Source organism: Melospiza georgiana, chromosome 6, assembly GCF_028018845.1.
Source record: "Melospiza georgiana isolate bMelGeo1 chromosome 6, bMelGeo1.pri, whole genome shotgun sequence".
NCBI classification, from domain to species: Eukaryota; Metazoa; Chordata; class Aves; order Passeriformes; family Passerellidae; genus Melospiza; species Melospiza georgiana.
Window position 1 is genome coordinate 33,127,183 of NC_080435.1, and position 16,013 is coordinate 33,143,195.

The following is a 16,013-nucleotide window of genomic DNA, read 5'->3' on the forward strand; positions in this document are numbered from 1 at the left end:
TTCATGTAAGATTTTATTTAAAATTATTCAAGTAGGTTAGTTCTTTTATTGCCAAATAAGAAAAGGTAATTCTTGCATTGCACAGTTGTGAACACAATAGTATAATACTGAATAATATTTGAATGTGTGTATTTGCTTTTTGCAACAATTTTGAAGAGTGAAAATTTCCCTTTGAAACTTGTGACCCACCCTATCCAGTATTTCTGGGGTTGTAGATTGAATTTTCAGGTCACCAGATTGACCAGTGAATGCTTGTATCTTTTCTTTTAGAAATGTTAGTGAAGAGTGCAGCACACTCAGTATTATAAGATTTTCATGAACGTGTATTGAGTACATTTATAAACACTGTTGTTGCTTTGTGTTCAGAAAAGTTTTGTGTGATGATAAAACTGAACATACATAGGCATTTTGATTATGTAGGTTGTCCAAAACATCCAAATTTTATTTCATGTTCAGTTTTCTCTGCATTAGGAAAAGCACGCATGCTTTAGTGTGTATTTTCTTTGCAAAACAGTGAAGCATGTCTCATACTTTACTAATCATGAAGAATATTTTTTTGGTTTATGTTTTATTTCTGCCACCTGGTGGCATATTTTGTCTGTCACATATGTCAGCAATATCAGTCACTGCTATTGCACAGTCTAAAACTTTCTTTTTTAAATGCATGTTTTGGAAATGAAAAACAGAGTGAGGAATTCTTCAAAGTGTTCCCACCCTAAACTTCTGTCTTCTAATCAGATTGTAAGGAACTAATCTCTTAGAAAAGTCTAAGCTTTCTGATCTACTTTGGTCTCCTTCCCTTAACACACAACATGAAAATATGATAATGAGTGAGCATGATTGTTATTTCCAATTATAAGTCTTGAGGAATGAATAAAATCAGCATATGATAATCTGTGTATATATCAAGCTGAGAACTTTACAGAAATATTTCTAAGTGTATTTGGTTTGTGTGGCCTGTTTTTGGTACTGGGGAGTACTACAGAGGTGGCTTTGTTTTCATAGTGTTGCATGTGACCCATGGTTAACCAAGGGATATTTTATCCATCCATGGGATATTTTTACATGGTAGAAATTTATTTAAGTACTTGCTATTTGATTTTGGTTTTATTTGATAGGCTGAGCTAGTGTTTAGCAACACTTCAGAAATTTGGCAGTTCACAAGCAGTTCATAATTTTTTGCAAGACAAAATAACATAAGGGGGAGCTTCAAATACCAGTTCAGTTATATATTTTTAGTAATGAAATGAAAAGCAGGGGGTGTGCAAGACTACCTGCTAGAACATGAAGCTAATGAGTGTAAAGTACAAGTTCTCTGAATAAAGCTTAAATACCATCTTACTTATGCTTTGTCTCTAGCTCACCTAAAGCTTTACAAGGAGGGACCACCAGGTGGGTGGAACAGTATAATGTTGTCTGTCTCTGTCTATTCTTTGGTGTCTTTTGTTACCATAAAGGTCATATTTATCTTTCCTTGATGGAATAGAAGTGATAAAGTCTGAGTCTGCTATATCTACCACTGTGAAGAACTAAGAACTTGGTAAGACTACAGAAGTTCTATAAGACATCAGAAACTGTTTTCAGATTTCTAGCTTGTGGAACTTAAGTTTCAATGGCTGCCCTCCCGCTAAAGTGAGTGGAATTTAGGTTACTTTCTTCTTGTTCTCATATTAGACATGCTGTAATTTGGCAGTAGTTTGTTTGTTTGTTTTTTTTTTCCTGAAGTCTTTGGAGCAAAGACAGTAGTGAAAATTACATGGTCGTAGATCTTAACATTAGAGTTATGGAAAAGTATTTGGACATATACTGATCCTTATTCAGAACAACAGCACATGTAAGGCTGACAAAGAAATACAGTAAAATCCCATTGACAACCATGTGAGAGTTAATTAAATACCAACTGATAATGCCATTAGTAATCATAGAATCATAGTATATTAAGGGATTGGAATAGATCCCTATATGTAAGTTTTGGTATCTGTCAGCTTTCTGGGTTCCAGGTACTTTTTAATTTAAAAGTTGCTATTCAAGAGAACATGAATAAAACTTCTGGTGCCATACCTATATACCATACCCCTAATGTTCTCTGTGTATTTGTACAGTTTTCACTCTAGCAGATGTTGGTGTCTATAAGGGTATAGGCATTTGTCCTAGTTTCACAGTGCGTGACACTCTGTTGTTTCACACAGTAGATGTTTGTGATTCAATAAAAAACTCCTTGTCTGATGCTGTACAGCACTTTAAGCTCTTTGTTCACATTGTGTCCATCTTCCTTATTCAACCATTTTGAACTGTTTGGGGTTGCAGCTTCCGTTTTTCCATTGTGCTTCAACAAAAATTATTTATCTGTTCACATATTATGTTTGATGAAATTACAGGACACAGAATTACTTCCTCCTTGCACTTGGTAGCTTGGTAAAACACAATTTTATTTCCTTCTTGCAGTCCATTACTTGTGTAGATGTTAATTCTAGGCTTTAACTGGAGTATTTCAAATGTTGTAGTACCTAATGATGAAGAAAATAATGTATGTTCCAGATGGACTGGTATTGTTTTAGTCAGTGTTATCTTTATACGATCCATATTGACAATGTACTTTAAAATCATGTAGCACACTGATAGCAAACATGACAGGGAAGGAAGGTTATCCTGTTTGCACTGGTTCTGTCTTTGCAATGTTCAATGCTAAGGTAATTTTTTTAAAATCAGATAAAATACTAGTTAGATTTACTTCTTCCTGCAATTGCACGTAAGCAGAACCAAATATAGCATGACTGGAAGTTATGATACTTTCTAATATTGACTGTATCAACGGGTGGCAGAACAGGATCATGATAATTATGTAGTTCATCACTTCAAAAATCATGGTTTATTTTTTCCCAAGCACCTTATAAGAACGTGCAGTTGAGCAAGGAAATATGAAATATATATGTTACTCTCAAAAACCATTTCAAGCTACTCATTAGGAAAAAAGTAAGACTAAAAACTGTAATAAAAGAATAGAATTGAACTGGAAAAATAAGACTTGAGACTTTGCAGCTGATGCAAAGTTAGTAGAAGTAGGGAAGACCCGAACACAAATTTGGCATTCTCTCATCAGAATGTTATCTGCTGGCTATGGCAAAACATGCAAGTAAATGGAAATAGATTATATTTTTTTACAGTGAATAATTGATTTATTTTTCCAACAACAACATAGAAAAAGGAAATTTTGCATTTTCATGTCACTATATATCTTTAGTCATCACTGAGTTCTCTCTACATTTTCCTATGTACTTTGCCAACTTTCAGATTACTTTCAGAAATGTTTTAGTGAAACATTTTACAATTAAATGATTTTATGTTGCTAGCTATCGGCAAATGTAACAAATATTTGTTTAAGGCTTGTTAATGTATTTCTGCTTCATCCCACTATCTTAGAAAAAATGATCAGTTTTATGAAAGTTTGCCTTAGCTTCAGTGCGTTATAATTATTGATTGCAGGTAGCATCAGGTTCCAAAAATAAAGAATATGCCCAAGTAGGCAACAGCTTACATAATCTATTACATTTTTCTTGGGATGGCATACTCTGAAAACAAAGGAAAAAGTAGTAAATTAGAAGTAGTAAATAAAAACTGAGACTCCAAGCTGTTTGGAGTGGAATCTGTGCAATGAGATTGTTTACTTTTTAGCTTGAATGCCCTTTGTAAATGAGTGACTTTTAAAATTATTTTCTCAGTAACAAAATCCCAATTTGCATGTGGTAATTTTTTAGGATTGGTGCACTTAGCTTTTGCAATCTGATTTGTCTCAAAAGTTCTTAGGAGTAATATCTGCTTAAGGGGAAGATAAATTTATGCTCTACAGCCACTGTCTTCTTGCAGGCACATTGGAGACCAGGCAAGTACAACAGGATATTTGTACAATCAGCCTTCTGTTATGTGTCATAATAAAAGAATTTAAAGCTTCAGCAAATTGACCTTGAGGTGTTTGAGCATGTCCAGGGCAGCAAAACTGATGAAGGATCTGGAATGTAATTCCTATGAGAAGCAGCCGGTGTAGCTGGGGTTGTTTATTCTGGGCTCAGCGGAGATCTATTGCTCATTACCTGCAAGAAGGTAGCAGTCAGGGGTTGGTTTCTTCTCCCAGTCAGCTAGTGATAGGATAAGGTGAAATGGCCTCAAGTTGCACCAGGGGAGGTTCAGTTTGGGTATTAGGAAAGTGTGGTTAAGCACTGAAACAGGTCACCACCCCTGGAGGTATTCAAAAAAATAAGTAGATGTGTCACTTCTTGGTACGGTTCAATGGTCATGGAGATACTTGCTCAAAGGTTGGACTTGATCTTGGAGGTCTTTTCCAACCTTAAGCATTCTTTGATTTTGTGAAAATGCAACCCCCCTGACATTGCACAAACTAGGTAAAGAGTCACCTTGTGACACAAGGATCAGCTTGGACCTATAATGTAGGGTGTAAAAATGAGAGAGCTGGGTGGTACATGGTATCAGGATCAGTGTGAGCACACATTGAAACACAGAAAGGTCTGACTAAACATCAGGAAATGATTTCTCACTGTGAGGCTGACTGAGAAACTAGCACAGGGTGCCCAGAGGGGATGAGGAGGGTGAAGATTCCTGGAAGAATTTGAAAGCTATTTGGACATGGTCCCGGGCAGCCAGCTCTGGGAGAGGTGGGGATGCAGACCAGAGGTCCCTTCCAGCCTCAGCCATTCTGTGGTTTGTGATTAGAAGCTTTTCTCCCTGTCAGTTTGGAGGGTCCCTAAGGTAGGGCAGCACCAGGAAGTGGGAGGTGCAGTTCAGCTGCAGCCTTGTGTCTGTGCTAGTGCTGAGACCTGCCCTCAGGTGTTCTTGTGTCTTGGCTCACAAGGCCAAATGAGTTCCAGTGGTTATGTGAGAATCGGGCTGGCTACAGAGCCATATCAGATTTCTTCAACTCCAGCACTGTTAATTTTTAACCTAGACAAATCATCCAGTGATACCTTGGTATTTCTGGATTTTATGTGTAGTCTACATGAATTTTTTTTTAGTTAAATGGAATTTAAGAATTAAGTAGCTTATAAAGCCTGACTTACATTTTGTTTCTCCTATAGTTCCTTCTGTTAAAATGTCATTATTGTTTGCTTTGCTGTTTTGATTTTTACCACCCTAAACAGCATTCCAACACCACTGCATAGTTAAACTTCATTATTCTGTTGCCAGTATGTTAAGGAACTGATTTTTGGAATTGCATGAATGAAATTATTTTTTTCTAAACAAATTCTTCAACGTTTTAATGATTCTGATTGCCATCTCTGTATACAGGTTGTTTTCTTAAAATGTAAACTATCTGTGTATGATTGTACTAAATTAAGGTGACCTCACAAAACATAGAAAAGGAATGGTCATGAGTTACTTTATATTGTGCAAGGCAATATAATTGTGATGTGATTTGCATTATAATATTTTGTACAGAAAAATAAACATTTGCTTGAGAATTAAAGTACTTTGCTGGGTATCACCTTCTATCCAATAGATAGTTTCTTCTAATTAAAAATAATAAAATTAGAAACTTATGCTGTTGAATGTCAGTTTGTATCATCATAAACAATCTATAGAATCTGTTACAGGATATCAGTTTATGATGCACTTGCTTTTATGCAATAGTTGTGTTTTAAGAAAATAGTTTTTATTATTTATTCTCCTAGCTTAGTACTTTTAAAGCATATTTTTAAGGAATAACAAAATTATAAAAGAATGGCTACTCTCTGTCTTCTGCTTTAGAACAAAGTTTAAACAAAACAATCTCTAGAACTTGTTTCAGAGCTTTCAGCTAGAAGCAATGAAAAACAAGTGCCAGCAATGACATATACTTAATTGTTAAAAAAAAAATTAAATTCTTGTGCTGTCTTAGATTTCATTCATAGGGGTTCTTCCATCATTCTCTAATTGCGCAAACATTTGTGCCAAGATAAAAAAATAAGCAACAGAGGGTTGGGAATGGGTAGACATGGTGAAAAATCTGCTTCTGGTGCTAGTGCAGGTCTGTGTCATCATAGGTGAATTATGACTCTCTTACCCAAATCTCAAGGAATTTTAATCATTGGGCAACTCCACATAGAAAGCAGATCTTTTGTTGTTAAGATAGATCTGTATCCTTCTGTTAGCTAAACTAAGAACTGATTGTTAGGAGCATTTTCAAAGCCTGTTATTTGCTTCAGTTATCATGTGACCCTAAAGAGCTAACCTTCAAGTTAGGACATTCATAAGGTTCATGCCCTGCACACTGAGTGCTTAAGGCAGCTCAGGTGCCAGAAGGGTCACAACTTTTTCTGGGGACCCGAGGCAATTGTTTTATATTCTGTTTAGGTGAATGGATATGCAGAGCCTGTATCCATAGGGAATATCAACCAGTCAAAGGAATTAACAGCAGAAAATCTAAAAGTTTGTAGACCTAACCAGTTGTGATTCCAGCAGAGCAGACAGGCAATTCTCTTATGCCTGAAAGCTCTTAAGTAGAGACCTGTTAGAGGGCAAGGAGAAGTTTAGATAGATGCTATAGCTAGCTGGAATCACCAAGGTTTTTATTTTATGCTGTATAAAATATTGATCCTGTTTCCTTTTGATTTTATGTATCAGTTCAGCTGCTTGATGATAACTTCACCTGTGTTTGGAAAAAATCCATGTATACATGACATGGAAGCTTTACATTAAAAGCTTCCATGTCATGTAGAATTCATGGTGACGATCAAGTTACCTTTTCTTTCCTCTTTCCTTCATGTGCTCTGAAGAGAAAAAGGAAAAAAAAATAAAGAGCAGATAAGCACTGAAATGTTTTATTTATCTGGTACTTTGATCCATACTTTGATACTTAAGTGCTATTTTGTTAGTTCTTCTGTTGAATGGGTCACGCAGACTCCTTAGTCTTAGACACCATTGACAATAAAATTTAAATTCTTTGGCCTGTTTTCAAACCTTGTTTAAGTTAGGATTTAGTTGAGGAGGCAGAAGCCAAGCCAGAAAACTGGAAACACGCTTTTGTATAGATTTTGATTTGAAAGCAGATGGAAGTGGGATTTTGATCATCTAACAACAAACTCCAGTCACTTGTTTAGGAGGGCTGTAGCTTCTGGGCCAGTGTCTTACCAAAGACTCTCTTAAGATCTCTTAAAGCCTTTGACTGGTGCTTTGAGGGAGTTTCTGTTTCTTCATCTGGCCAAATGCAGGCATGGTATGGATTAAGGGGAATCATAGTATTAGTGGTCCTAGAGGTTTTGTAAATCTATGCCATCACTAAACCTGCACAATCAATGCCTGGCCTCCTCATTTTTTCACTGCTGATTTAAATTTCTCTGGCTTTCAGTTTCATACTCTCAGCCTTTGGATTTTGTTGCATTCTTGCTAAATGGCAGAGCTATCCTGTATGTCATTCACAGGATTCTGTACTTACACTCTGTGATTGTTCTTCTTATGATAGAATTGAGAGAAAGAATTCTTTGTATGTCACTGTTTGGTACCTTCTGAGGTCTTCATTTGTATTTGTGATTGCTATTTTATCCAGTTTGACTGTGTATAGTGATTGTATGTTTGTCCATTTAAATCACTTTACTTGATGCATGTTGTTTTAGAATTCAGGTGAGGGTGTGTGTGTGCATACATGTGCATGTCATAGTATCCTATCAGTTCCACATTTATTTGCAAAACAAGGCAAAACTATAGTTTCCTTTTGTTATTTCAGTCTGTCATATTTTTTTCCGTATTTTCCCTTCTTAGCATGGAAGACCTCTGCTTTATCCTCTTCTCTCAGAAGCACCATGGAAAATCTGGTCATGTGGTCTTAGAAAAAAATGCTAATTACTGTGTTCAGATTTTCTTTTCCATCACCACCACAAAAGGTCATTTATTTGAGAGCCTACACCTGCACTCTGGACCCAGTGGTGTTGTATGAAATACTCTATGCTGAAAATGGCCCATTGTTTTCTGACTCTAAGGGAATGTACTTTTTTTATTTCTACAGAGTACCAAGCTGCCATTCTGCATTTGAAGAGGGAACACAAAGAAGAAATTGAAACATTAAAGGTATAGTTTTGTAATTATAGATTTCCCTGTCTAGTGCATTTTACAGATTTAAGTGGTGCAAATATACACTTTCTATCAAATGTTAAGAATTTAATTCTTTATTTCAAGAAGTTGTTTTCAGTTGACTGCCAGCTCAGCTAAAATTAATTTTGTTAAAATCTATACCTGCACTCATAAATGATGTCTGAAAGCAGTTTTATTTGTTTCCTCTTTGTAGTTCTCCTTATTGTTGTTCTGTTAAATTCTTCCACCTAACACAGCAATGCAGTATTGGCATTGATGCTTAACTACTTACTCTTTCTCAGTGAAACATTCTTCTATAGAAGCAATTTTCTGAAATTTTAACAGGAAAATAAGCACGTGTGAGACTTTCTGAAGTTTAGTATTGAGCACTCTATATTGATGTCTGCTCTTTTAAAGTGTAAACTTGATCAACTAGTTATCAAAATCAGAAATAACAGTTTAGTATTAGAAGTCACTTTCCCTTGGCTGTGGTAAGTAAAGTGAAATATTACAATAGAGTGGTTTTATCATAAAAACAGGAATTTAAATGGCAGTATAACTGAATTTGGTGGTCACCCCTAGTTAAAATTGCCAGCATCTTCCTTTTCTCACCAGTTATGATATATTCTTAAGTGTAGCTGCACTGTGTTCTAATACAGGTTCATATGCCAAATCATTAGTGGTCATCAATTACAAAACAGTCAGTATTTCCTTCATCATCATTAAAGTAAATAGAATGGAAAATAAACAGATTTACTAGCATGGCAGTTCTGATAATCCAGTACAGTGATACATGAACTGTGTCATTAGGCAGATCACATTGTATAATGCGACGTATTGAAATTTACATTATAAAATTTCAGTGGGAACATAGAATGGGGGAATGAAATGGTGTCATGATTTAATGTTATACTTTGTTGCATTTTATTCTTTAATGGTATAACAGAAAAATATGATGGTAAGTATCCCAACTATAGGAAATTCTTGGGTTAAATCTGATTTTATGCTATGCACTGAAGGAACCTACAGACAGGAATGTCTTTTAAGCAGCTCTTTTGCAAACTAATCCAAATTCCTTATGTGGTGTTTATGAAGAAGGTTTGATTATCATACTTTCTCTTCAAAAGGTTAGGAGTAGACCCTTGGTCTTTGTTATTCCTAAAAGGCCTAGAGAAATGTTAAGAATTATCGAAGTTATATGTGTGGGAAAGTTCTCAAAATATTACTGAATTGTCCTCTAAAAGTGAAAGTAAGCAACATTATCTAGATTCTGTTCCTTGAAACCTGTATATAGTGGCTTATAACTGAGCGATGCTTTTATTCTTTAGCATTAGAAAGTGCCCTGTATTTTGTTCTGTTTTTATTGTAGGTTTTTTTTTTTTTTTTCTTGAGTATGTGAACAGGAATTCCAGATTGTTTTTAATTCTTCAATATTTGTTATCACTGTGTTAATTTCCTATAAACTTTATACAGAATACCCAGAGTGCAGCCAGGGCTTTACTCATTCCACTAGTGTCTGGGGGTTGGTGCTGAATCTATGAGACTGAAGTTTCAGTGAATGCAGCAGTCTTGAAAGATGCACAACAGTCACTGGGTAGGGAGGGCACATGACTGTACTGCATTTCATTTTGCCATCTTTATGTTATCACCAAAACTTGAAGCACTGTTCCTTTTTTTGATGTCACTTGAATTCAGTTTTTGTCATGTAGTGTATATACTTATTAAGATTATAACATGTATAACACCAAGTCAATTACTTATGAATCTGCACCAGCTCTTCTTGCATGACAATCTGCATTAACACTTAACTCTTGAAGAGTTAATTAATGTATATAATTCAGCTGAATCATCCACATGAATGTCTAATGTCTAAAAGGGTAATGCTATTGCTGCATTCAAAAGACTTCTTGAATTTTTCACTTAATGTTAACAAAATACTGAATAATATAGTTTAAAGACCTGGAACGATTTCTGTTCTGTGCTGTTAAGTGCTTTGCTTTCCCTGCTCTTGCCACTAGATGTCAGCTGAGTCCTTCAGAAGAAGTTCCCAAAAAACGTCTTCATGTTTCGTACTTCCTTCTAAACTGAGTGTGGTGACATCCTGCCCACTGTTTATGTATCTGTTTTAGTTTTAGGTCAGAAATTATCTTGCACATTATGAAACTAAATTTAAGTTGCTCAATTGATAAGTCATAGCTGTCAACACCTTCGTAGTGTTTGTCCAGCAGAACCAAATCTTGAGTACCTAACAACCAACTAAGTAGATGACAACAGCATAAATCAAAATAATGTAAATGGACTCCTGAGTTCTGAAAGAAAGCAATTTACTTGAAGACAAAATTCTGTCTGCAGTGCTTAATATTTAACCCAACACATGGCTGCACAAGGGTGCGCCGTGCTTTTTTTTCCTGTAAGTTAAATTGATAAAATGAGTAAAAACTCAAGCATACATTCAAGCATACTTTTTCCCTGATGTCTCCATGTTGCCTTTAGAACAAACCTACTAAATATCCCTTCATCTTTAGCTATGTGGGAGTTAAAGGCTGTTTTTGAAGATGGAAGAAAAGTCCTTAGCTGTCCTGTAACCCTGTACCCTATGAAGGGATGTTTTTCTCCGACACAGATTGTTAGGCTTCCACCAGCTCACTAGATCTTTTATATATTTCCAAACTGAGAATATTAGTATCTTCAGGTATTTCTGTTACATAATAGTATTACGTAATGCATGTCATATGATATAGTGTAAGAAATATTAATAGGTATTTGATAAAAAATTAGCTCTAGCTAGCTTATAAATTGTTCATAAATAAATATTAAAAATTCAGTAAATATCATATAATAAAACCCTGGTTTTGCATCTCTTAAAATATCTCATGGCAAATTTTAGAAAGAAGTACCTGTATAGTTGTATCTATCACAGTTATGAGTATCTTACTGAAACTTAAGAAATAGTGAATGGCAATGCAGTTGGTATAAAGCTGCCCGTGGCATTATGAAAGAGCAAGCTGGCCTCATTTAGGGAAGAATGTATCATGAGGTGTTCATAGTGACCTTTGTGGCTTCCATGGTAATGTTTGCATTTTTGCTTTTTTTGTGAAGGTTCCAAGAGCTGAAATGTAGAAGTGGGTAGAAAGTAATTTCCTTTTCACAGAACTTCCTTAACTTTGAAAACTATTTCATATCATGAATTGAGGTTAAAGACTAGTGCCTCAAAGTGCCCCAGAAAACATTGAAAAATGTGGAAGAAAAAGGAATGTGAAAGGAAAAGTCATAGCACCAGTCAAAATTATCTGATAATTTAAAGATAATTTATTTTTATTTTGTTGTGAGACCACAAAGGCATAAAAACATTTAGGGTTTTATTAAGTAGTAAAACTCTAGCTCTATTATGACCATTTTATTCTTTTACAAATTTGTTTTTTCCTGTCTAATATTTCCTAAGTTCTTTCATGTCTCTTTGTCTTTTCACCTTCTCATTTGTTTTTCCTTGCGGTCAGTATGCTTCTATTTATGAATGCTTCCATTTTTTATTATGACATGAGTACAACAAAAGTTACTGCTTCTCTCTGCAGCATTTTGGAATTTTTAATTCAGCTGTGGGATGGAATGGTGAATAGTGTTGAATGCTCTTGTATGCCAGAATGCTTATCAAAATACCTCTTTATAGAACTGGGTGATCTCAGTTTTGTTTTGGCAATTTAAAATGTCTTTTACTTAGATGTCAAAGTAAAATTTAATTTTGGCTTCAGAACATACATCACAAATTGGATGTTTTAACACCAAATCAAAACATCTTACACTATTTTAGTTTGTCTAAATCTTCTTTTTCTATAGGTAGACTATTATAACAGACTGGAATACTTTTGAGCAGATTAAATTAAAAGAAATCTGACCTGGATGCTCTTAAGGATTTTTATTATTCCTCTCTGGAGAAAAAGAATTTTTCCCCCACAGTTTTGTTTGTGCATATGTGAATTCTTGCATGGGATAGGAATATCATGATTTGTCAAAAGTCACTATTTTTTGAAATCTGCTATTAGGATATGGGGTCCAATGATTAATAGTGTTGAAAGCTTTAATATGCTACAGTACTTATAAAACCCAAAACTTTTTCACATATGTGGATATATGCTGACTTTGGTAATAAGGTTTTGCTTCAGGATGAGATTGTTGTTTTAACTTTTACAAGATGAAATGCATCCATAACGTGGCTGGTTGCTTTGAGTGTTCTCTGTTATATTTTTGTATTCCAGCATGCACATACAGAAGAAAATCTGTATCATGTATGCTTCTCTCTCTGCTGGTGCTGCAGCTCAAAGGAGCAGCCAAGGTCAGCAAGGTTTTATTAGTCAGTCTTTCCTAATGAGCTGTTCAGGCTTTTCAGCATTTCCATGTGGTAAACTGATGAAGGTCTCCCAGCTTGTGGTTAATTATTGATACTAATCTTGCCTAACTTGAAATGTTTCAGTCTTTCAACTGTTAAATGTATGGTTGCAACACTGTGTGCATACTGTGTGCCTTTATGAATCTTCTTCTTGGTTACTTCCTCCTCTTGGAGGAATTCTCCCTGTTCACTGCAGAGCCTCTCTGTGATGCAAAAAAGGAAAAAATGTCAAGATTTAAAAAAGCATAAAAGTTACGAGAAAAAAGAGATTGAACTTCTGTGAAATTGTATTAAAATAACAATTTCAGAACTCCTAATGCTGCCAGACAATGGCAGCAACATTATCTTTGAATTTTGCATTTCCTAAAATAGTAAAATTCCAGCAGGAAAAAAAATTTTCCTGAACTGAAAAATTTGCATAGCCATTGCTATAGAAGGTAAAGTGGCAGACTAGGGAACAAAGGACGGGAGCAATAAAACAGTAACTTTCTACAGCAAACAGCACTAAGTCTCTTTGGAACCACTTGACAATTTCATCTTCATTCAGAAATGAAGCTTGGAATGATTCTTCATGTTGTGTGAAGATATTCCCCAGTTAGTTAATATTTTAAAAATCTGCACATTTCAATTTCAAATCATACTCTATAATAAAATTATTGATGAAATTTTAAGCATTCCTGCTGTGCTCTGATACTTACAGCAAACAAAATTTTCCTATTCTTCTCCTCTATTTGTCATATTTTTGATGCAATGTATGCTTTTCATTATTATTTTCCTTTAACAATATGTTTACATTGTTAATATTTTCTTATCAGATAGTTTGAATATCCCAGAAGATTCTTCTTTCATTGTGTTGTGGGTTTTTTTCAGTATGGCCACTTGCCATATTGCCATTCTGTTATTTTCAATGCAATTTCACTGTGAGTATTGGATTGTTTAAACTTCATGTCAGCTGCAGAATGCTGTTAATTCCACATGTTGATCCAAGGATTCTCCTGCTTATTTAAGAAATTACCACAGACCATATTCCCTAGATTGAAAACAGTGAAAATCTCTTTAACTCTATTTCAGCATGTGGACATGGTAGTACATAGTTAAAATGTGCATAGAGCAGGACAATTTATAGCATTCGAATGTCAGCAAGAATGAGTTCCTGCTCAAATTTAGACACATTACAAAAAATTCTGCTTAGTTAGGGCTAAAACAAAACTCTTAATATTGCTTATAACCTGCTGCATTTTTCATAGTTTACGGAAGTTAATTTGTCCCATCACTTTGCCTTGAATAAACATGTTATGTACTCAGGAGAATAAAGCAGAGTACACACTTTGAACAAGAGGACATTTTATTTTCACAGATATTGAAGATCTCTGTAACATAGGAAACAATTGTATACAAGAGAAATTAACTGAAGTGTCATAATGGAATTATAAAAGCCATTAAAAATTAAGTAGTATCTAAATTACCATTTTAGTTTTGAAAACGTGTACCCTATGCTTTCTTGCCAAAATTATCTGCACTTTGAAATTTACTACACCTAGTAATCTAGTAGTTGTATAGTATTTTTTTTATTAAATGTGTAATATTCTGTTCTTAAAAAAATCCGGCTCTAATATTCCTGATTTTAACAGGAACAGGGACAGATTTGTCAAGGATGAGCATTTTGCCAATAAGGGAAAATCTGTCTGAAATTGGAGGTTAAATTTTTTAAAATAAAACTGTTTTTTCTCATGTTCAGTAAAGACCTGATTTTAGCAGCTTTTGACTTTGCAAATCTGGTGACCACTGATTGCATCTTCTGGTGTTGAAAAAACTTTCAATTGCCATTTCCACAAGGCCACCAAAGTTGTTATAAAATAACACTGGGTCAAAACTAAGTTCCACTGATTAATGGTTAACGCAAGTTACTCTTGATTAGGTGGGGATCACCCTTCAGAGAATGCTTTCAAAATGAAAGTCTGTCTCCTGACCCTCTTATTGATGGTTAGGCAATGAAAGAAAACCCACTGGAAAGCAAAGCAGACAACCAGAGCTGGACATATGTATGGAGATGTGAAAGGTGCAATTTCAGGTAAAAAACAGTGAATAGAGATACTAGGACTGGCAGTCCTTATAGCATACACTGTACTAGAGGCACTAGACTGGCAAGATGAAGGGCAAAAGAGGTAGCCTGGAAATTAGGTCAGAAAACAGTAGGAGATAGATTGCAAAGACTTTGGTCTGGGCATCACAATACAAGTTTTACTTATATGTGGACAGTATTCTCCAGAATATGTGTCCTGGAATGAATACAGTCCATTCAGTATTTGATTTTAATTTTGTTGGTCAGTAAGCAATACCCTTCCTTGCTTTATTAGTCATGATTTCATCTGAATATAAGTCATTTCATTACATTTTTTTCTTACTGTCACAAGTTTTAACTTTAGGATGTTTAAGTATAAACTGGACTTCACAATATATGTTAGGATTGGCATGTAATCTTATTATTCATGGACCTAAGGTTTAACAGATTTATTGGGATGTTTACATTTGCAAAAATGTTCAATCACAGTTCATTTTTAACTTACTTTGCAACTACATGTTGAGTCTCAGAATCTTAAGATAGGTTTTTGTAAAAGAAGATGTATTATTGGTGACTGCTTGAGGAAAACTGACTAAAATGACCTGTGACTCATTTTACAGCAGGAATTTTGCAGTTCGAACAAGTGTAGAATCTGTTTTTCCAGGTCAGCATTATCAGGCATTTACTATACTGGTATTGTTTCTCTTTCTGAGGGTCCACACTTTGTTCTTACATACCTTTCAACTTCAGCACACACAATGCAAAAGTCTTTAAAGCTTGCTGCTTTTCATTATTGATTTTTTAACTTTTGTCTGGAATATCTCCCAACGTGTTCACTGAATGAGGTACTAGTTCTGTCGAAGAGAAAGTTTCTGAACAACATGGAAGCATTGGTGGAAAGGGATAAAATTAAGATTGTTCTGATTCCTCCCTTTTGATTAATTGACAAAGGCTGTTTTATCTGAGACTTTTTATTCTGCAATATTTTCTTCAAATTTTATAATTGGAATGTCTAGAGTAGTATGGTGAGGCATAATTACTGTGCAGTATATGTTAGTTTAAAATAGGTGTGTCTTTTACACAAATACAGAGTCATTTCCATAATTGATCTTATACTTCTCTTTATCCATGTAGAATCTCTTTTTTTTTTTTTTTTGTTTTGATTGCACATGAGAACACTATTTTGGTAGAGAGACTAATCATCTAAAAATTCTCAAAACTTTTAGACAAAAGTTATGTTCATTATGAAGAATGAAAATTGTTAGTTTGTAAAAGTGTAGTTACTTTTTTTTTCTTCTCATGGCACTATTTGACTGAATAATTCCTGTTGAGAAGTATTCATTGCTGCTCAATTTCTTTCTATAGGTGTGTAATTTTATCTTTGGTTGCTGTTTTCCATGAGCTTTACTAATAATGCTTTTTGCTTCAGCTTTTACTTAAATAATTGGTTGCAACTTAGCAACATATATCTTTGCTTTCCTATATAGTTACAAACCTTTGTTATAATGGCTG

At 34.7% G+C, this 16,013-nt stretch overlaps 1 protein-coding gene across 4 annotated transcripts in view; it reads left to right on the top strand.

Annotated features, from left to right (window-relative positions):
• FMN1 (formin 1) overlaps window positions 1-16,013 on the top strand; it is a 172,260-nt gene that overhangs the window by 57,806 nt on the left and 98,441 nt on the right. For 3 of the 4 annotated variants that reach the window (XM_058025797.1, XM_058025796.1, XM_058025798.1), the window contains exons 5-6: window positions 1,360-1,392; window positions 7,991-8,052. In XM_058025797.1, the coding sequence (XP_057881780.1) occupies window positions 1,360-1,392; window positions 7,991-8,052 (95 nt within the window). The remainder of the gene's footprint in view (window positions 1-1,359; window positions 1,393-7,990; window positions 8,053-16,013) is intronic. The other variant, XM_058025799.1, reaches the window with a different exon arrangement.